Consider the following 22,938-nt stretch of genomic DNA (forward strand, 5'->3'; position numbering starts at 1 on the left):
AACTGTTTGGTGGATCACAGCACAAAACTAGAGGGCCAACTGGTAGGAAGGATGGGAAGGAAGCAGAGGGCAGCAAGTTCAGAAAGAAGCTATGGTTAGAAATACTCTATGAAAACTTAGGTGTGCAGTAGTTTTCAGTACTAAACTGGACCAATAATGACTTTATTATCATTTTAGGAACTTTTTAAAAAGTCACTATGAAGGTGACTACCAGCAGGGAAACGGTTAACCACTACCTATTAAAAACATGCTGCTTGAGGGCTGGAGCTTTGCCTTGCACTCGACTGACTCAGGTTTGATTCCCAGGAGCCCATACGTCCCCCGAACACTGCCAAGAGTAATTCCTGAGTGCATGAGCCAGGAGTAACCCCTGTGTGTGTTACCCAAAAAGAAAACAAAAACAAAAACATGCTGCTTAGAAAAATAATATTAAAAATTTTAAATAAACTTTTTTTGTATTGGAACACTGCCTGAAATGCTATTATTAACAGTATTATAAATAACAACATCTAAGTAAAACTTGGAGGAAAACACTCATTAACATTAACTTAAAAGGTAAAATATACATTTAAACATTCTTTACAAGGGAAAAGAAGAAATGTAAATGACTCTTTAGAGCAAGGAGTGCATGCACTGATAAGCAACTAATGTGAGCCGTGCCAGCAATAGAATCTCAGAGACCTGGCCAGGAATCACCAGATTCCCTCAGGGGAAGTCTCAAAGGTGTGCGGGGAAGGCAGTGAGGTAAGGGCCCTAAACTGAAGCCAGTTAGCGATCAATAAACAAATCAGAGTATTTTGCATTCTGCCAGTATTAAGTTCACCTCCCAAGCAGTTCAGATGATGAGTTCTTGAGGGAGAAAAAAAATAGTTCAAATTCCCATGGCAATTCAGTGTGCGCAATGGAATTATTTAATTCCTAGAGGAACAGTATGTGTTTTGTTTTATTTTATTGCAGAGATTCTGAATGGCTGGTCCAAAAAAAAAAGTGCTGAGTCTTAAATCTCTAAGAAAAAACAGATTTAGACAAGAATATGCTCTTGCGTGAGGGCAAGAACAGTGATTGTTATACAGGTTAAGGATAAGAAAAGGTAGACTAATTAATCTTGTTCTAAATGAGCTTTGCAGTGCAAATATTTACACCTGTGCTCTGGAACCACTCAGTACCTCCCTCAGGTATTAAGGCAAGTCACACACCATAGAAGAGTGGCAAGAGGAATAATAATAGCTAAAGTTTATTACAAATTTATCAGGAAAGTAGATGTGTCATCTTATTTAATCCACACAATACCATATTTGACAATGAGAAAACTGAGAGTTTGAGAGGTTAAATAATTTGTTCACAATCATTCAGACACAAGACTCTAGATGTTAGATTTGAGCACAGGCAATTTGTTTGAGGAACCACAGCCTTAGTAAGCATGTGCACTTTATCTTTGACTGTGTTCATGTGTTCTTCATCTTTTCATTTTAAAATTGATGAAACTGGACATCTTACCCAAAGGATCATATTAACCCCTTCACACAACTGACTGTGCATCAAGTAGATCATGGGTAACAACAAAGAAATTCTGTGGTACTGGTTATTTATATCTTACACTCAGTACAAATTTCTAAGTAAATGATAAAAATAAGACAGTATTCCCTTCAAACTAGAGTTCTTCCTTATTTCCTAGAACATCCTGAACTAAGATAATCCTTTATTGGTTTTGAGAAGTTAAGGCTATCTAAGGTCACAGGAATTTCTGCCCAGCATAACATGGCCATAAGGTCGTGACCTCTCCATGCTGGACTTTTGGTTCTTGGAAACTGTTCCTCATGGGAACTTTAGAAGTTGGAGCTGCTGGATGAATGTTCTCCCCTGATGGCATGGTCACCCTAGAGAAAATAAGCTCACTTACTCCTAGAATGAGAGAGGGTGAGAGAGAGAGAGAGACAGAAAGACAGAGAGACAGACACAGAGGCAGAAAGAGGAGAAACAGAAGCACGGAGGTATAAAAATAAGGGAGAAGGGTCCCTATCAAACTAACAACATTCCTATTTTGCATCTTTCTCCAACTCATAGTTTAGCACCGGGCACATAGTTTAGAATATAGTTTAGAATATCAAGAAGTATATTTTTGACTCACAAAATAAGGGTTATATTCAAATAAATATATTATAAAGCATGTTTGGAAAAACTAGTACTTGGGAATAAACAAGTCCTAAATAGTAATTTAAATAAATATCTCTCCTATTTACTAAATATTTAGTTTAATAGCAACACTCTCAGATGTTTTAATTTTACTTTTCTGATTTTACTTTTATAAATGAATTACAAGTACTATGTTGCCCAAATTATGAAAAACATATGTTGTACCACGAAACAAGAATAGTAATCTCCATTTCACAGGGCTAATATGTCACTGTCACTGTCTTCCCATTGTTCATTGATTTGCTCGAGTGGGCCCAGTAATATTGTGAGACTTGTTACTGTGTTTGGCATATCGAATACCTCACGGGTAGCTTGCCAGGCTTTGCCGTGGGGCAAGATACTCTCGGTAGCTTGCCGGGCTCTCTGAGAGGGGCAGAGGAATCGAACTCGGGTCGGCCACGTGGGCCGCGTGCAAGGCAAATGCCCTACCCTCTGTGCTATTGCTCCAGCCCAGGGCTAATAAGAGGGTTAAACATATAAAGTGTTTGTAAAATAAGGATATCATTAATGATTAATGGGATCATATTCAAAATCTCAAAAATTGGTCTCTTTCCTCAAAAACATTCTCCCACTTTTTTTTGGGGGGGGGAGGGTCACACCCGGTGATGCACAGGTGCTGGGGGGGACCATCTGAGATGCTGGGAATCAAACCCGGGTTGGCCACATGCAAAGCAGACATCCTACCCACTGTGCTATAGCTCCAGCCCCACATACTCACTTTTTGGATTGCAAGCAATCAAATAATTCAGCAAATATGACATTGAGTATGCTGTTATATGCTGGGAATCAAACCCGGGTTGGCCACATGCAAAGCAGACACCCTACCCACTGTGCTATAGCTCCAGCCCCACATACTCACTTTTTGGATTGCAAGCATTCAAATAATTCAGCAAATATGACATTGAGTATGCTGGTATCCAATCACCAAATTCTGGAATGTGAAGTGAACATCAGGTAATTTCTCTTTCTCTACTCAAGTGAAGTGTCATTATAATTGGGAAGTGATAGGGGAAGTGAAAAAAGGAACCAAACTGATGCAAAAAAAAAATCCCAGAAAAATATTTTATTGGAACTTAAAATTCATTTCAAAGACAATGGATGATGTACATATTGAAGAACATGAGCAGACAAAGTGAGGAGCATTTGTACAATTATCAGCATTGATGAATGTAAGATGTCATAAATGTTCAACTTTTTTAGGCTATTCAATTTCCTGAATTTATTATTAACCAGAAAAGGAACTATCAACACAAAAACATTTAATGTTTTTAACATCACTTATTTCATTCACTTCCTTGACTGTGGCTAAAGAATGAGATACAGAAACCTTTTCGAAGTCTGATCATGGAGCACTAATCCAAGGAGCTGTGAATTCCAGAACTGCATTATTAAGTCAGATTAGCTCAATCAAAAAAGTCCCCAATCTCCAGGTTTACTGCATAGATAAGCATTATTTACATACCTCACTGAGGTGTTGTGGAGGTTCATGCCTCTAAAGTGCTTTAGACGCCTTCGAAGAAAGCAACAATAGAAGTATAATATAATCATATATTTCAAGAGAAAAGAAAATAGAATTTTGGCATGATGGGAAGGCTGTCTCTTACTTAAAAAACCACACCTGGTTACTTATTTTTAAAAACTGTTACTTCAATCACTTATTATCGTGTGTGTTTAGTTGGTTCTTGTTTGTTTTGTTTTGTTTTATACATTAAGAGAATATATTCTTCTCTATGGCCAATCTTATGACAGTTATCCTCAATTCAGGTTGTGTTATCATAATCCCTTGAAGACTTTGTTAAAAATAAAGATTCTTGGTCCACAACCTACGAACTAAAATTGCTGAGAATGGGACTTACTTGGGCAATTATATTTTTAAGTGATCATAAAAAATTCTCACGCACAGCAAAATCTAAAAGTCAAAAGAATGTTAATTTATTAAACATGAATTTCCCTCTTGGAACATTTGTCTTAAGACTGAAGAAGTTGTATGGGGGTTTCAACTTCTTATTATCCTTTCCCTTCCCATGTCCCACATATATTATCACAACACACACACACACCCTTTTCAAGTTCTGCCTTTGAATTAAAAACTGAGAATAGTAAAATCTGATAGTAGCAAATACATGCTTCACTGAGAAGACATGCAAGGACTTGCAATTCATTCTCACTGTGCTTGAAGCAAATGGATGTTTCCCATTTGTCAGAACAGAATGGTTTAATATGCATTTTCAGCTTGGAAGCAGGTAAAATCAGCATTTCCTGGGAGATATCAGTCCAGCAGATGCTGACAAACAAAAATGAGCGAGGTTACAGTGGCCAATCATGAAGACAGGCTATAGTAAATATTCCTCTATTTTGAAATTGCCTACATTTCAGCAATGCTTCAGGAATTGAAACAGTGCAAGTTCTATGGGCACCAAACACAAGGGTACTTCATTACAAATAACAAAACTTTGCTTTATTACAAGCAAATAAAATATGATTTGAGAATTGGTGAATTTAATAATATCCTGTTTTTAAAACAGTCAGCTCCCTCCACTGCAATTCTCTTTTGTTTTGTTTTTTCTTCTTTGTTTTGGGATGCATCAGACAATGCTTGGAGCTTACTCCTGGTTCTGCACTCAGAGATCACTCCTTATTGTGCTCAGAGTTCTATATGCAGCACCAGGGATCAAACCCAAGTAAAGGGCATGCAAGGCAAGCACCTTATCCACTCTACTTTCTCTCTGGCCCTCCACTGCAATTCCTAATGCTGTTTCAGGTGCCACTTTCATTTCCTAACAGGTTTGGGGTTTTCTATTTACTAGTGAACCTAATAGAGAAGAGACTTGTTTAATCCCTATAGCATTCACAGATCTCATCATGCAGCTTTCTTTAATTTTAATACAGAAGAGTCCCCTCTGGGTGCTTTGCAAGTGAACTGTAGGAATTAGCAGAGACATTATATATTTTTTTATTTTTGCACAGAAAAAAAAGCGTTAGAGGCTGACCAAAACTTACAAAGTCAAAAACTTATGAACATTTATAGAACATAATAGAACCTTTCCTTTTTTAAAAAGAGAGATAAATTTCATACAGAAATGCATGAGATAGATGCTACATATACAGTACACAGAGAATAGAGTATGCTAAAACAATTCATTCAGAGTAGCCATACTGAAATTTTTCTATGTAAAAATAGTCTAGTAATGCCTTCCAACATTTCTCTAAACATTAGAGGCAACTTTATACAAAAAGACTGCTTGAGCTGGCTTGGGGAGTTGTTTGTTGCATGCATTCCAGGGGGGCAAAGCTGCAAGTAGCAAAATTAAACCTCCAAGGAGGACACAGAAGCCACTAAAATAAAACGCAATGTCATAGGTCTGGGTCCAATCATAAAACCAACCTGAAAAGAGAGTAATAAAAAAATTAAGGTTTTTAAAACTCATATGAATAGAGCTTCACGTACTTTTTTCATCAATTTTATAGTCAGTTAAGATTAGAACATATATTACCCCATCTACTTTCAAAGTAGCCTACTGGGAGGGAGCATCTCTTAAATAAATTCTTGTCCAAAAATTCTTTGGACAAGAATAAGGAAGCATTTATATTGTCTCCAATATAAAAAATTAATTCAAAATTCTGCACAAACATATTGGCTTTTAAAACTATATCAGAGTACTTTTAAATAAATCATTACCATAACACACTTCCTGCAAACTTTGTGCCAACTTGTGCTATAATTGCTATACGAATTTTTATATTGGGAGATATTATAAAGAACACTGAAATGGAGTGACAGAAAGATAAATATCTTACCAACAATTGGTGGGCCAAGGCTATTTCCAAGTCCAGCAAAGAACATTAATATTCCATAAGCATGGGCCAATTTTTCAATTCCCACAGTCTTGGTAGTCACATATGGGAAAATAGACCAATTACCAGTCAGAAATCCTAGGATTGCAGAAAGAATTGCCAAGGTGACATAAGTTTTTGCAAATGGAATTGCACACAAGGCCAGGCCCATAATGATTAAAGTAGCTACATAGAGATATAAGGTATTAATCCACTTGAAATCAGCCAGTATCCCTAAAAGTAGTTTACCAACTGCTGTCATAATGCCAATAATGGAAATAAGAGGCACAATAAACTCCTCTTCATTCACATTTGAACTTCTTGCCACATCTTCCATAAGTAATGATGGTGGAAAGCCTCCAATGTCAAAAAGAAAGATAGCAATGAAGAGTGCTGAAAATACTTTGTTTTTAAAAAGAGCCACAGTTTCTCCACAGTAGTTCTTATATAACTGCCATTTCCTCTTGGCAAGCTGTTTGCAAAAATATGTCTGTTCTGCAACTTTCTTTTTGTATGTTTCAGTCTCTCTTGTGCGTGCCATAGCTGGCTTTTCATGAAGGGCATTTTCTTGTTTCCAGTCACCAGCGGCCAATGAGTTCTTGCACATTTCCTCACTGCTATATCTCTTCTCTAGAATATTTATGTTCTCGTCCAGGTTCTTTTCCTTTTCGCTGTACATGGCATATCTGTCTGGTACATTTTCCAGAACTGATTTTTCAGGCAAAGGACAATCAGAGGTCTGAAGGGGCCTCATCAGACTGCCACAGGCTAAAATATTTAAAGCTAAAGCCCCCACAATCAGCAGGCATCCATCCAGTCCATAGAATTCAATCAGTAGTCTCTGCAGAGCAGCATAAATAAAAAGCCCAACACTTGAACCTAAAAAAGAAGGAGGAGCTGATAAATCTTAATCACTTCTTATTTGGGGCTCTTAGGACAATCATTACTAGTATCCCCAAGCCAATTTCTTTTTGCCACTGGAATCTATAGGACCTTTGTGTTATAATCATAAGAATACTGAAGCTAATGGTAAGAGAAATCACAGTAATAGTACAATATTTATTTAAAGAATTATTTATAGTTAAGACTGAGCACTTTAAATTGCATGGTCTTATATACTGATCATGATGATCATGTTGGGTAGGTCCTATAATTATTTTTAACTGATTATTAAAATCACCTAGTGCTCCAAAGGTCAAGAAATGTACTACAGACAACAAAGCTATATATATTTATATACATATGTATATATACATATATTTATATATACATCGAGCGGGCCCAGTAACGTCTCCATTGGAGACTTTGTTGTTACTGTGTCTGGCATATCGAATACTCTCAGTAGCTTGCCGGGCTCTCTGAGAGGGGCGGAGGAATCGAACTCGGGTCGGCCATGTTGGCTACATGCAAGGCAGACGCCCTACCCGCTGTGCATATGATTCACAATTAGTTGGACTCCAAGAGATAATAACTATATTTTAGTTTTAAGATATTTACAGAGGTTTGGCAAACACATTACTGAAATAATAGAATCAATGATTCATATAAATAGGAAAGTAGAATTTCAAAGGGTATTTAAGTTAGCAAATATATCTGATTTACAAAGTCATACAATTACATAATTACTTCATTTTTTAAATACAGATCACATCAAATATACTGGAATGGGAGGTTACATACATCCAATTAGTTTGCAGCATTCTCAAATGGTTCTTTCAAAATTTTAATGTAATGCTTCAAAATCAAAATTATTTTAAAATATCATTGAGAAGTGCCGTAAGAGAAAACAGGACAGAGCTACGTCTATCTGTTTATGATGCAGGGTTGAATAAGCTGATCTTAAGTTTAAGATCCATAATAAATGGAGGTGGAGAGAAGTTCAGCATGAGTCTTGGGATAGTTACCTAGGTGACCCCCAAATTTTCCCTCTATTTATCCTACGTTTCTCAGGAATTCTTTACTGAGTGCTCTCTCCTACTTTTAGCAAGGTTCCAAATTTATTGGAACCATAGTTGATTAACACTTGATTTTCAATTTACTTGGACCATAACCTTATGAGTATTTGATTCTAAATTTACTGGGACCATCAGCTTTCTTTCCTTCATTACATTATATGTCTAATGCCCCCAATTTTTATAGATATTTCTTAAGGTTTGGGTTTGCTTGATCTTTCTGTTTGATATGGTACTGGGATCCAAGCCAGGTATTCAAACAGGTAAAGTCTGGACTTTACCACTGAGTTACATCCCCAGTCCATTAGCATCTGATTTGTTCTTTTTAAAGGTATACCTATTTATTGTGAAAAACCAAATTTTCTCCTAAAATTGCACTGCACTGTAGCACTGTCCTGTTGTTCATCGATTTGCTCGAGCGGGCCCAGTAATGTCTCCATTTTGAGATTTGTTATTACTGCTCCTAAAACTACAATAAGAAAAATTATGATGCTACTTGGGTGGCAGCTAAGGAGTAGTTGGTTGAAATAATCTGTATTCTATATTTTATTGTTTGTTTTTGTTCATATCCAGCATCACTCAGGACTTACTCCTTGCTCTTACACATGGACCATACCTGGTGGAGCCCAGAAAACCATACAGAACACTCGTGCAAACAAGGCAAGTGCTTACCCACTGTATTATATCTCCAGCCCCTGTGCTTGGTAACTGATTAGAAGGCTAACTAGTGACAATGCTAAACTTATTTTGTAAAGGTACCTGTTGAAATTAATCCAAGTGCAAGACCTCTGCGACTGTCAAAATACTGGCAGGTAATGGTCACTGTTGCTGTGTATAATAAACCACATCCAAGACCTAGGCATAAAAATTAATTACATAAATTAAGACACACTGTATTGCTTTAATGCAAAACAGTAAGCATGTCCAATAGAAGATACAATGAACTAAAACTATTCAGAATATGAACTCCTAGACTCCTTTACGATCAGTTTCACAGCTTGAATATAAACATTTGTTCTCACTCTATACCCACCTTAAGGCAGGTCAACCATAAAAAAATGCACATGCAAAATGTTTCATTCTGAAACATGAATGAAAAATGCAAATTCAAATAAAGACATTATAGAGTAAAAGAGAAAAGAGTTACATCATAAAGCAAACAAAATTAAATCAAACTTTTCTATTTAAATATGTTGCTCCCCAGTCCTTGGCTTCAACTCAATTGTCCCTTAAATTCTCCAAACTTTTTTTTTCAATTCTCTTTATTTCAAGTACCTTTCTAAAAGCTCATAGCTCACACACACCAAAAACAAAGCTAAAAACAAAGCATTTGAGTTGGAACTCTAAAGCTCTCATACCTTCTCCTCAAGGTAAAATTTATACTTACAAGGCTATCTTTTAGAAATAGATACTCACTAAAAACAAAATACCATGTCTTAATTTAGATTAAAATCTTTTCTCACAAAAAAACTGTTGAAGCAAGTAAATCTGAAAACTCTTAATATTAAAATATTGATTGAAAATATGAGATTAATACCCAAGAATAGCTGAGATCAACACCAGGAGGATTACTCCATAGCTTAGAGGCCAGCCAGGCATTCTAGGGGAAAGGGCAGCTCAGATAGAGAAGGGAGCACCAAATAAAGGGTGTTTGGAGGATCCTCCCAGGAGGGGAGATACATATTGAAAGTAGACTATGGACTGAACATGTTTGCCACTCAAAGCCTCTTTTGCAGACCACAACACTCAAAAGGAGAGAGAGAACACAAGGGATTGCCCTGCCACAGAGGCAGGATGAGATGGGAGGGATGGGGGTGGGAGGGATATTATCCATGGTGGTGGAAAATGGGCACTGGTGGAGGGATGGGTATTTGATCATTGTATAATCGAAACCCAAGCACAAAGATTTGTAAATCTACAACTGTACCTCATGGTGTTTCACTAAAAATTTAAAAAAAAATATTGATTGAAATGTAAGTGGTGGGCATGTGTTAGTTTGCTATACTATTTTTTTGTTAAATTGAAATACTTATCATTTTTTAAAACCTTACAATTAATTAAATTTATTCTTCTTAAAGCCTCAAAGAAATATTTTTCCAGATTCTTCTATGTTTTCATTTGTTGATTTAATCTTTTCTTCCTTACTAAGCACCTTACATGCCCAAATGATTTCTCATAAGATTTTCCATTAGTTTCTAACTTATAATTCTTATGCTTTCTTCTACATAAACAGATAAAAACTGAATTTTAAGTCATTGTTATATATTCTTTAAGTCTTTTAATTGCTATTTGGACTATGAATAGAAAGAAGACACTAGGACATGAGGAAACTGGCATTTAAAATAACATAAGATGGCCTCTTCCTCTTCATCCCCAACTCTGAACAGTCTTCTTCCCCGCCCCCAGGTCAGTTAATCTGTCAGTATTCAAACCCGGGACTTGGCTTTCTCCATGCACACGTCCTCTGGGACCCTGGAACGCACAGCATCACTGAGCCTCTTCCTGTTTGTCCCCAACGCTGTGGTCTTCATCCCCCCATAGCTTGTACCCCCAACACACACCAGGTACCTGAGGGGGCGTGGACTCTTCAGAAGTGGGTGTGGATTCTGTTGAAGTGGGCTTGGCCTAATTTTGGGTGAGCTCACACGGCCGCAAGTAATCTACTCATACCAAGCAATCTCAAGTAACATTTCAGTCTCCATACATCCACACCAACATGAAGAAACAACACAAATCCCCACTACGTGGGGAGGATGATGAAAAGAGTCTAGAAGCCTCAGTAGGTGCTACTCACCTAAGGGACCTCTCTGAGAAAGAATTCAGATATGAAGTAATGAAGATGTTCAATGAATTCAATGAAACAGTGAGACAGATATCCAGTAAATTGAAGGAGGACATTAAAGTAGCAACGGATCGGACAATAGAAAAAATCCGGAAGAAATGAGAGTAGAAAGCTATGCACAGAAACATCGTGAATAAAAGATTCCGTAGATGAAATAAAAACTCAGTCTGTGCCCTCAACAGTAGAATGGCCACAGCTGAAGACACAATCAGTGAGCTGGAAGATCAGCTGCACCAAGCCAACAGGCAACAACAAACAATGGCAAGAAACCTCAAAGTAGCTCTAAAGTGAATCAGAGTCCTAGGAGATGATTCCAAGAGGAACAACATTTGGATCATTGGAGTACCAGAAGGTCAGGGAAACAATCTTTTAATGAAAAATCCATGGTTAAAAAATTATTGCTAAAAAATTCCCAGAGCTGGAAAATGCAGCCATTTAAATTCAAGGAGCCTGACGGGTGCCAGCTAAAAGAGACCCTAACAAAAACACTCCAAGACACATCATAGTTAGAATGATGGATGCCACAGATAGAGATACAATACTGCAAGCAGCAAGGTCAAAGAAGGAAATCACATACAAAGGAGCACCCCTTAGATTCACAGCAGATCTATCAGAGGAAACCCTCCAAGCCCGAAGGCAATGGTGGGATATAGTAAAAAAAAAAAACTCACTGAAATGAACGCTTCACCAAGAATTCTCTATCCAACTAAACTCTCACTCGAACTCGAAGGAAAGGTACACTATTTTGTGGATAAACAGCAGCTCAGGAACTTCATAGACTCAAAATCAAACCTAAAAGAGGGGCTAAAGGGGCTACTATAAGACAAGACAAACCCTACAAGCACAAAAGACCCTTACAGATAGATGACACAAAACCCCATAACAATAATCTCTCACCATCAATGGTCTAAATTCACCAATTAAGAGACACAGAGTGGCAAGACAGATTGAGAGACAGAACCCAACATTCTGCTCCCAACAAGAAACTCATATGAACAGTCAGAGAAAATAGAGTCAAAGTTAAAAGATGGAAAACAATCCTAAAAGCAAAAGCTCCGTCAAAAAAGGTGGCCATACTAGTATCCAACAACATAAATTTCAGGTTGAAAAACATTAGAAGGGACAGTGAAGGCCATTTTCTGTTCATCAAGGGATACGTACAACAGGAAGAAATCACACTCTTAAATGTATATGCACCTAATTAGGGAACAGCTAAATATTTAAACAACTGCTAACAGTTTAAGGAGGACATTGCTAGCAACACAATAGTAGCCGGAGATTTCAACATCGCCTTATCACCTCTGGATAGATCAACAAGAATAAAACTCAACAAGGAAACATTGGCTCTGAAGAAGAAACAGAAGAGAGAGGGTTTATAGACCTTTACAGGACTCTACACCTCCCAAAAGAAAATACACCATGTGCTAGGACACAAAACATACCTCAATAGAATCAGGAAGATAGAAATAGTATCAACCATCTTTTCAGACCACGAAGCACTGAAGATAGAAGTGAATCACACACAGACACGGAGAACCAAATAAAACACCTGGAAATTAAACAACTCATTGTTGAACAATGAGTAGGTCAGGAAGAAAGTCAAGGACAAAATCAAAAGATACTTGGAAACAAATGAGAATGAACACAGGAGCTACCAGAACCTATGGAATTCAGCTAAAGCCATGTCATGGGGAAATTTTATAGCTCTGCAAGCATTTCTCAGGAAGGTAGAAAGGGCCCACATAAACAACTTGACTTCACTACTCAAGATCTTAGAAAAAGACAACAAAAGGAGCCCAAATCAGGCAGAGGGAAAGAGATCATAAAACTCAGAGCAGAAATCAATAACATGGAAACCGAAATACAGTTCGAAAAATCAATGAAACCAACAGCTAGTTCTTTGAGAAAATAAACAAGATTGATTAACCACTAGCAAGACTCGCAGAGAGAGAGAGAGAGAGAGAGAGAGAGAGAGAGAATGCTAATAAACCGAATCAGACATGAGAATGGGGCTATCACAACAGAAACCAAAGATATTCAAAAGATCATCAGAGACCACTTTGAACGCCTGCATGCAGGGGGTATGGTGCTGCCAGCAGGTCAATCTGTACATGTGAAGTGAGTGCATCAGCAACCTGATGGCACCATCAGACTTTCAGATACCACAAAATTGATGCTGTGCCTTTGGCCAGACCCCAAAAACTTGGGGCAAAGTTTACCAAGAAAGTAAATGGCCAAAATTTAGGTATGTGGGAGACACACCCACAAACCACCTCCGGCTCAGCTATATAATTGGAAGCATGGCCTCTCTGGTTCCTGATCAAACTGCTTAACGGCCATGATCCCAAAGACTCAGAAACGAATCTTGGAACCCAAAGGCTTTTGGTAGAAATGCATCCTGTTCCTGCAGTAGGTTACTGGCGCTGGGCCACTCCAGGTGGAAATAGGTTTCATGCCTTGTCCTGTTCCTGCTGGCAGCATGGTGATCGCCATCCTCCAGAGGCCACTGGACAGTCAGGTTTGGGCCTGCAATGACGAGACATGTGGGGCCTCACCAGATGAGGGTGGAACTGGCCCATTCCTCCCCATCCCAACAAGACCCCAAGTCGCCGCCTACAAACAGCCTCTCTGGCTCCTGATCCAGCTGATTAACAGCCATGATCCCAGAGACTCAGAAAGAAATCTTGAAACCCAGAGGCTTTTGGCAGAAATGCATCTGGACCGCATACAAGGTGGCCACCGCCTCAGAGCTTATTGGAAAGCCAGGAATGAGCCAGTAGTGACGGGGCAACTGCAGTCTCATGGGAAGGGGGACGGTACCGGCTCATCCTTCACGCCCTACTGAGGTCACGAGTTGCCCCCTACGAGTGGCTCTCTGGCATGGCCATGGCTCCAGAGGCAAAAGGACTTAATCCAGAGCCTGGCAGCTTGTGGCAGAAAAGTGAATGGACCATGTGTTAAACTATGGCGCCCTGCCTCTCCGGGAGGGAAAGGGTGTTGCTCCCTTCTGCCTTTCCCCCCTGGCAGCAAGGTGGCCACAACGTCAGAGCTTATAGGAAAGCCAGGTATGAGCCAGCGGTGATGGGGTAACTGCAGTCTCATGGGAAGGGGGACAGTACCGGCTCGTCCTCATGCCCTACCGAGGTCACGAGTTGCCCCCCATGAGTGGCTCTCTGGCACAGCCATAACACCAGATGCACAGAAACCAATCTCATAATTATCTGGCTCTTTGCATAAATCCAAAATCGCATAGCCGCCTTTGCAGCCACGAGACATTATATAATTCTCATACCAGCTATAGTGAAGCTACACTGAGATCTCCAAGCCTACTTGGATTGGGGCTGAGCATCCTCCACCCAGATCCTCCAAATTCCAGTAGGCGGGGGTCACACCCAACAACTGGCCCCCTGGCACTGTGTAATCCCATCAATGGCCAAGACTCAGAGACTATAAAACCCAGCTCCCGGAAGCGTGCGGCCGCATTCGCGGCTGCACGACATCTTATCATCTCATTCCTACTTTGGACAAACTGGCAGGCTACCGAATGTAACCTGTCCACGCAGCAGAGTCTGGCAAACTCCCCATGGCATACCCAATATGCCAAATACCAGTAACAATGAAGGGTCCCATTCTCCTAACTCTGAAAGAGCCTTGAATATGGCACTTTTTAAAAAAATCTCAGGGCTAGGACAAAGGAGACGTTACTGGGGTCTGCTCGAGGCAATAGACGAATAACAGGATGTTTGTGATTTGTTGTGACCAGCTATAGAATAATGGTGCACCTTTTGTCGAAGTGATAAATGCAATCAATGTAGAGAAGAGTTAAGTAGAAATCATCTGCCTCACAGGCATTGGGAGGGGTGGGAGGGCGGTATATTGGGGTTCTTGGTGGTGAAAAATGAGTACTGGTGATGGGAAAGGTGTTTGATCATTGTATGACCGATACTTAAACCTGAAAGCTTTGTAACTTTTCCCAAGTGATTCAATAAATAAATATAAGAAGAAGGAAAAAAAGAAAGACTGCATGCCATGAAACAAGAGAACCTAGAAGAAATGGATAAATTCCTGGATTCCTATAATCTTCCAAGCTGAATCAAAGATCTAGAATACCTGAATAGACCTATTAACATCAAGGAAACTGAAACTGCAATCAAAAGTCTTCCCCAAAACAAAATCTCAGGTCCAGATGGATTCACTAGCGAATTTTTTTAAACATTTAAAGAGGACCTACTGCCATTTCTTCTCAAGCTCTTCCAGAAAATTGAAGAAACAGAAACTCTCCCAAACAGTTTCTATGTAGCCCATATCTCTCTAATACCAAAAGGAAACAAAGACACCACAAGAAAAGAAAACTATAGGCTGATATCCCTGATGAACATGGATGCAAAGATTCTCAACAAAATACTAGCAAATAGAATTCAACAACTCGACAAAAAGATCATACACCATGACAAAATGGGATTCATCCCGGGGATGCAAGGATGGTTTAATATTCGGAAATAAATCAACATAATCCATCATATCAAAAAAAGAAAAGATAATAATCATATGATCATATCAATAGATGCAGAGAAAGCATTTGACAAGATCCAGCACCTGTTTGTAATGAAAACCCTCGCCAAAATAAGTATAGAGGGGACTTTCCTCAATATAGTTAAAGCCATCTACCACAAGCCTACAGAAAACATCATCCTCAATGGGGAAAAACTGAGAGCCTTCCCTCTATGATCAGGAACGAGACAAAGATGCCCACTCTCTCCACTGCTGTTCAATATAGTACTGGAAGTACTTGCAATAGCGGTTAGGCAAGAAAAAGATATTAAGGGCATTCAGATAGGAAAGGAAGAATCAAGCTCTCACTATTCACAGATGATATGATACTATACTTAGAGAACCCTAAAACCTCTACCAAGAAACTCCTAGAAACAATAGACATGTATACTAAAGTTGAAGGCTATAAAATCAATACAGGAAAAATCCATGGCTTTCCTATAAGCAAATAGTGAGAGAGAAGAAAGTGACATGAAAAAACAATCCCGTTCACAATTGTGCCCCAGAAAATCAAGTACCTAGGAATCAGCTTAACTAAGGAGGTAAAGGACCTGCACAAAGAAAAATACAAAACGCTACTTCAGGAAATAAAAGAGGATACGAGAAAATGGAAAGATATCCCCTGCTCATGAACCGGGAGAATTAACACTGTCAAAATGGCGATACTTCCCAAAGCATTGTACAAATTCAATGCAATCCCTCTAACGATACCCACAACATTCTTCAAAGAAATGGAGCAAACACTCCTGAAATTCATATGGAACAATAATCCCCCACGAATAGCTAAAGCCATTCTTGGAAAAAAGAAAATGGGAGGAATCAACTTCCCTAACTTCAAACTCTACTACAAAGCAGTAACAATTAAAACAGTATGGAACTGGAACAAAGGCAGAGCTGCAGACCAATGGAACAGGGTTGAACATACTGACATCTCCCCCCAAACATATGACCATCTAATCTTTGATAAGGGAGCAAGAAATGTGAAGTGGAGCAAGGAAAGCCTCTTTAACAAATTGTGCTGGCAAAACTGGACAGCTACACTCAAAAAATGGGCTCAGATCTCTGCCTAACACCATGTACAAAAGTAAGATCAAAATGCATTAAAGACCTCAACATCAGACCAGAATCCATAAGGTACATTGAAGACAAGGTTGGCAAAACCCTCCATGACATTGAAGCTAACAGTATCTTCAAAGATGTCGCACCACTGGCCAAGCAAGTGAAAACAGAGATATCAAATGGGACTATCTTAAACTAAGAAGCTTCTGCTCAAAAGAAACAGTGACCAAAATACAAAGACAGTCTACACAATGGGAAAGGATATTCACCCAATACCCATCCAATAAGGGGTTGATATCAAGGATATACAAAGCACTGGTTGAACTCCACAAGAAGAAAACATGCAACCCAATCAAAAAATGGGGTGATGAAATGAACAGAAACTTTCTCAAAGAAGAAATCCGAATGGGAAAAAGGCACATGAGAAAATGCTCTACATCATTAATCATCAGGGAGATGCAGATCAAAACAACAATGAGGTCTCATCTCACACCACAGAGACTGGCCCACATCCAAAAGAACAAAATCAACCTATGTTGGCGGAAATATGGGGAGAAAGAGACTCTCCTTCACTGCTGGTGGGAATACCAACTGGTTCAGCCCTTTTGGAAAACAGTTTGGATGATTCTCAAAAAATTAGAAATTGAGTTCCCATTTGACCCAGCAATACGACTCCTGGGAATATATCCCAGAGAGGTAAAAAATATAGTCAAAGTAGCTGTTAGAAAAGATGAAGTCATGAAATTTATATACAAGTGGTACTACACAAAACGTATCATGCTAAGTGAAATGTTATTAGGACTTTAGTTTGAACAAAAAATGTCATGCATGCCCCTTCTCCCTACCCCTTTCAGCCCCTCACCCGTCACCCCCCTCCCACATTCCTCCCTCCCTCTGCATCATTTCAGGGACAAAAGCATTGAACCATCTGGCCCAATTGACTGATTAACCAAGTATCGCTGGGAGTGGTCCCTGGCCCTGAGCACTGCTTGGGAACCTTCTCCTACCCAACCTTCCCCCCTAATGAAGTGAGATACATTTGCAACGTTCACTTTAAATAAGCCTTTTAAAATAAAGCATCCTTTTGTATGATTTAAGAAGAAAATACGTCAGCTAGATGTAGTGTCAGATTGATGTACACAGTTGTCATTCCTGCATATGGGACACTTCAAGACACCAGAACTGTTTCTGAACAGTCAATTTTATGAAGTCAAAGAAATGTCACTCTAAACTAAGACTATACTTTAAAGAGTCTTTGGATGGAGAATGAATTTGCTTTTTTGTGATTTAGTTGTCAGGGCTCTGCCAAATATTAGGTATTAGAGACAAGAAAAGAAAGACATTTCAAATTACTAAATGCCATTGCCAGAAAACAGCAACTTTTGAACTTTTAACCTTAGACTACAAAAAGAAAAATGCTTTAAAAATTGTTTCAAGGCTACATATTTCAGATACATTACCTTTTTTTAAAAAATCACTGTGAGATACAGTTACAGACTTACAAATTTTCATGCTTACATTTCAGTCATACAATGATCAAGTACCCACCCCTCCACCAGTGCCCATTCTCCACCCCCAATGGTCCCAGTACCCTTCCCCCATCCACTTCCACTAGCCCCCCCTCCCCCGGAAGGCACATTCCCTTTTACTTTCCCTCCCTCCTTTTGAGTGTTGTGATATGCAATACAGGTACTAAGTGGCCATCATGTTTGGTCCATAGTCTACTTTCAGCACACATCTCCCATCCTGAGTGAGCCCTCCAAGCATCATTTACTTGGTGGTCCCTTCTCTATATCAGCTGCCTTTTCCCCCAGCATGTGAGGCCATATATTACCTTTTGAAAAAAAAAGTGGAAGAATTTGAAATTCATTCTCTCTCTCTCTCTCTCTCTCTCTCTCTCTCTCTCTCTCTCTCTCTCTCTCTGTCTCTCTCTCTCGTTTTTTGTGCCATACTCAGTGGTGCTCAGGGTTTACTTGTGGCTCTGCAGGCTTGAGGTGACAGTTAGAACCAAGGTCAACTGTGTGCAAGGCAAGTGCCCTACCCACTGTACTATTACTCCAACCCCAAAATGCTGACTCTTTAAACTGTTCAAAAAGCAGAAGGTGGGAGCTGGAGCCATAGCACAGCGGGTAGGACATTTGTTTTGCACGCGGCCAACCTGGGTTCAATTCCCAGCATCCCATATGGCCCCCCAAGCACTGCCAGGAATAATTCCTGAGTGCAGAGCCAGGAGTAATCCCTGAGCATTGCCAGGTGTGACCCAAAAAGAAATAAAAAGCAGAACGTGGTATGATGCTTTCTTGTGTCTGTATCAGGATGACAGGATGATCTTAGGCCAACAGTTATTTCAGAGGGATCCCGAGGCTTCTAAGGTCTTTCATGAAATCTATGAAGTCTATGAAGTCAAAACATATTCATAATAGTAGCATGTCCTCTTATTTTTCCCCTCTGTGTTCACATTTACACTGATAGTAGTAGAAAAGTGAGTAAAACTATAAGACTCTTAGCACAAAGGAAAATATTGGCACCAAACCATTCTTACCCACCATCTACTGTAAGAACAAACATTTTCAAAGTGTTTCATCTGAATCATAACAATTATTTCAGGGAAAATAATTTATGCAGTTATTTTAGTAGCCAACTAAAATAGCCACATCGCTGCACCCACCAACCTCACTTAAATTAGAAAAACAAAACCTCTAATAGGAAAACTATACTTTTGCCCAGACTCAACAGACATTCTCTTGAAATAAACCAAAGGATACTGGGAGATATCACAGTGGGTTGGGCACAGCCTAGGACCTGCTGAACCAGCTTCAATTCCAAGTACCATATGGTCTTCTAAACATCAGCTGAGTACAGTCCTGGAGGACCAGCACCTCCTGGGTGGCACAGGAAACCCCTATACTGCAGGGTCCAAGCAGAATCTCATACTCTGGTCTGAACTAACAGCCTTAAGTAACAGCCCTATTGGCTGAAAATCATGAGTGGGCTCCCCAGACCTTCTGGGCACTGCTTTGGCGGGGGGTGGGGGGAGATTTACAATTTCCTTTGTAAATTGTTACAAGGGAAACAATTTTGGCAATACTTGATACCAGTGGTAAAAACCTATGCTTTTCTCCAAAAAATGAAATTGTATATAGAAAATGTCCATTAAAAAACTCTTGGATTCCAATCATAGAATCCAGGTTACTAAATGAGGTAGATTTAAAGGGTACAAGAGAATGTGTTTGGGGGATGTTGGTACTTCAGGCAGTGGGTATGGTAATGTGTGTCCCTAAAATATATAAACAGTTATATTCTTGTAAATCAATGCTACCAAAATTTCAAAAATTTAACATAAATTTTAAAACGTTAAAAATAAATGTGTAAAAGAGTTAGTTTTATGGTGAGAGATAGGACTGGTGGTAAAAAATGCAATGTATACAGATGCTTATTTATACTGATGTATACCTGCAATTCATGTGATGTTATTATGCAACTTTATTCAATAAAAACAGGAAAGTGAGATTCCCGCCTGAAGCCCAGTGGGGAGAGTGCCCGTCCAGCTCCGCGGGACTGCCCACCAGTCCATCGGCCCCTCCCCTCCAGGTGGGTAGGGGGCGTCCAGCTGGGAAGTGCTCCTGCCCCACCTGAAGCCCAGCTGGGGGACTATAGACCACCCTTCCTCCATTCCAGGATCCTGGGTGGGAGTCGCCTGGGACAGGCTAGGGGCGTGGCCACCAGGAAAGGGGCGTGGCCTCTTAACGTGGGCATGGCCTTCTCCTGGGCGGGCGGCCGCTAATGAGGCTGCAGTTATATCACTCACATCAAGCACTCAGGACTCTCATCCCACAACTCGCCGCCTAATACCAACCAAAAATTTCCCACCTCTTCTACTACAATCCAACAACATCCCACTCGCCTACTCAATTTCCAACAAAGACTTGTTTGAAAATAGCTGTATAAGCTCAGTACCAAATAGCACCTCCTCCAAAAGTTTCACTCAATGTCGGTTATAAAACAAAGAATAACTCCTGATTGAGAACAAGGTCAAACTCAGAAACGTAGAAGGGTGCCTATCATCGACCAAACCTTATCCAAAATCCTTTCCCACTATAAGAGGGAACAGTATAATCTGCGCCAGACGGGAACCGAGGCCCATTTTTCGGCAACAAAACTGAACGGCTCCTAGCAGTCTCTCCTCATTCAACCAGGTACGGCCTGCCCCCATGGCTTGGGACTCCCCCAGGGAATGCGCAGCTAGCTTGATCCCCTAGAATAGCCGATTTTCTCCCTTGAACTGCGCGGGACGGGAACTGAGGCAACATCACATCCCGCGGCAACACAGCTGAACAGATCCTGGAACTCTCTCCTCACTCAACCAGAATAGTAACAGTGAACGTGAAGGACTAAACCACACTGGTCACAATGATAAAGCAACGCAAAAGCCCACCAAACTTTCTTATTGAAGAGTCTAGCCCAGAAGACACCAACAGTACTGTAGTGTTAGACAACCTCTCTGACAAGGAATTCAGAAGGGAGCTACTTAGGATGCTTAGGGAACTAAAAGAAACAATGGAAAGCAATGCCAATAAAAGACAAGAGGATTTGAAGGCAGAAATGAGAAATGCAATCAGAAATGTCGGACCTGAGAAACCTGGTAGGCGAATTAAAAACCTCAGTGGAAGGCCTCAGAAGCAGAGTAACAGCTGCTGAGAACAGAATCAGTGAGCTCGAGATGAAGTTCAGAGACTCGCCAGAAAAGAGCAGAAAATGGAGAAGAGACTCACAGTTCGGGAACAGATGGCAAGAGAAGATCGTGATGAAACCAAGAGGGGTAACATAAGAATTATTGGAGTCCCAGAGGTACAGGAAGAAAACCTTGATGAAGAAGAAACTGTCAAAGACATCATTGCTACAACGTTTCCAGAGCTGAAGAAAACTTGTGACCATATTCAGGAGGCCCGAAGGGTACCAGCTAGAAGAAATCCGAACAAAAATACCCCAAGACACATCCTGATCAAAATGACCAAAACCTTAGACAGAGACAAAATTCTGAAAGCAGCAAGATCGAAGAAAGAAATCTCTTACAAAGGAGCATCCTTAAAATTCACAGGTGATTTTTCTGATGAAACCCTCATGGCCCGAAAACAGTGGTGGGACATAGTGAAAAAACGCAATGAAATAAATGCCTCTCCAAAAATACTTTACCCAGCGAGACTCTCATTCATAATAGAAGGAATAACACACAGTTTCACAGACAAACAACAGCTCAGGAACTTCATTGACTCAAGACCATGGTTACAAGTACAACTAAATGGGCTACTTTAAGACAGGACAGGCCCCTCAAATACACCAAATTTCAACAGAACAATGGGACAAAATCCCATAAAAATAATCTCTCTCAATGTCAATGGGCTAAACGCACCAATTAAAAGACACAGAGTGGCAGGATGGATTAGAAAATTGAACCCAACATTCTGCTGCCTGCAAGAAACACACCTCAATAGTCAAAGCAAACACAGACTCAGAGTCAAAGGCTGGAAAACAATCCTACAGGCAAACAGCTCCCATAAAAAACCTGGAGTAGCCATCCTAATATCAGACCACATCCATTTCAGAGTGAAGAAGGTCATAAGAGACAGTGAAGGCCATTTCTTAGTGATCAAAGAATCTGTACAACAGGAAGAACTTACAATAATAAATGTATATGCACCTAATGAGAGACCAGCAAAGTACTTAATACAGCTACTCACAGATTTGGAAAAAGACATCAATAGCAACACAATACTAGTGGGAGACTTCAACACCGCTTTGTCACCTCTGGATAGATCAACCAGACTCAAGCTTAGCAAGGACATACTTTATCTGAGGGAAACAATGGAAGAAAGCGACTTAGTAGATATATACAGGACACTTCATCCTCAAAAAGCTGAATACACGTTCTTCTCAAGTGTACATGGAACATTCTCCAAGATAGACCACATGCTGAGCCACAAAACATGACTCCATAAAATTAAGAAGATAGAGATTGTATCAACAACCTTCTCAGACCATAATGCGCTGAAATTAGAAGTAAATCACACACACAAACAGAAAACTAAATCAAACACCTGGAAATTCAACAGTGCACTATTGGACAATGAGTGGATTAGACAGGAAATCAAAGAGGAAATCAAAAGATTCCTAGAAACAAATGAAAATGAGAACAAGAGTTACCAAAACTTATGGGACAGAGCAAAAGCTGTGTTAAGAGGAAATTTTATAGCTCTACAAGCATTCCTCAGGAAGGAGGAGCGAGCACACATAAGTAACCTAACCTCACAGCTTAAGAGCTTGGAGAAGGACCAACAAAAGGAGCACAACCCGAACAGGAGGACGGAAATAATAAAACTCTGAGCAGAGATTAACGAGATGGAAACCCAAAAAACAATCCGAAAGATCAATGAAACCAAGAGCTGGTTCTTCGAGAAAATTAACAAGATGGATAAGCCTCTAGCAAGACTCACAAAGAAAGAGAGAGAG

At 39.9% G+C, this 22,938-nt stretch overlaps 1 protein-coding gene across 1 annotated transcript in view; it reads right to left on the reverse strand.

Annotated features, from left to right (window-relative positions):
- Positions 1 to 3,175: 3,175 nt before the first annotated feature.
- SLC16A9 (solute carrier family 16 member 9) overlaps positions 3,176 to 22,938 on the reverse strand; it is a 48,626-nt gene continuing 28,863 nt past the window's right edge. Inside the window, exons 3-5 of the mRNA XM_056120665.1 lie at positions 8,739 to 8,834; positions 5,992 to 6,906; positions 3,176 to 5,578 (exon numbers count right to left, since the gene is read on the reverse strand). Of these exons, the coding sequence (XP_055976640.1) occupies positions 5,400 to 5,578; positions 5,992 to 6,906; positions 8,739 to 8,834 (1,190 nt within the window). The 3' untranslated portion in view covers positions 3,176 to 5,399. The remainder of the gene's footprint in view (positions 5,579 to 5,991; positions 6,907 to 8,738; positions 8,835 to 22,938) is intronic.

This window comes from Sorex fumeus, unplaced genomic scaffold (genome assembly GCF_029834395.1).
Source record: "Sorex fumeus unplaced genomic scaffold, SorFum_2.1 ptg000043l, whole genome shotgun sequence".
In the NCBI taxonomy this organism is placed as follows: Eukaryota; Metazoa; Chordata; class Mammalia; order Eulipotyphla; family Soricidae; genus Sorex; species Sorex fumeus.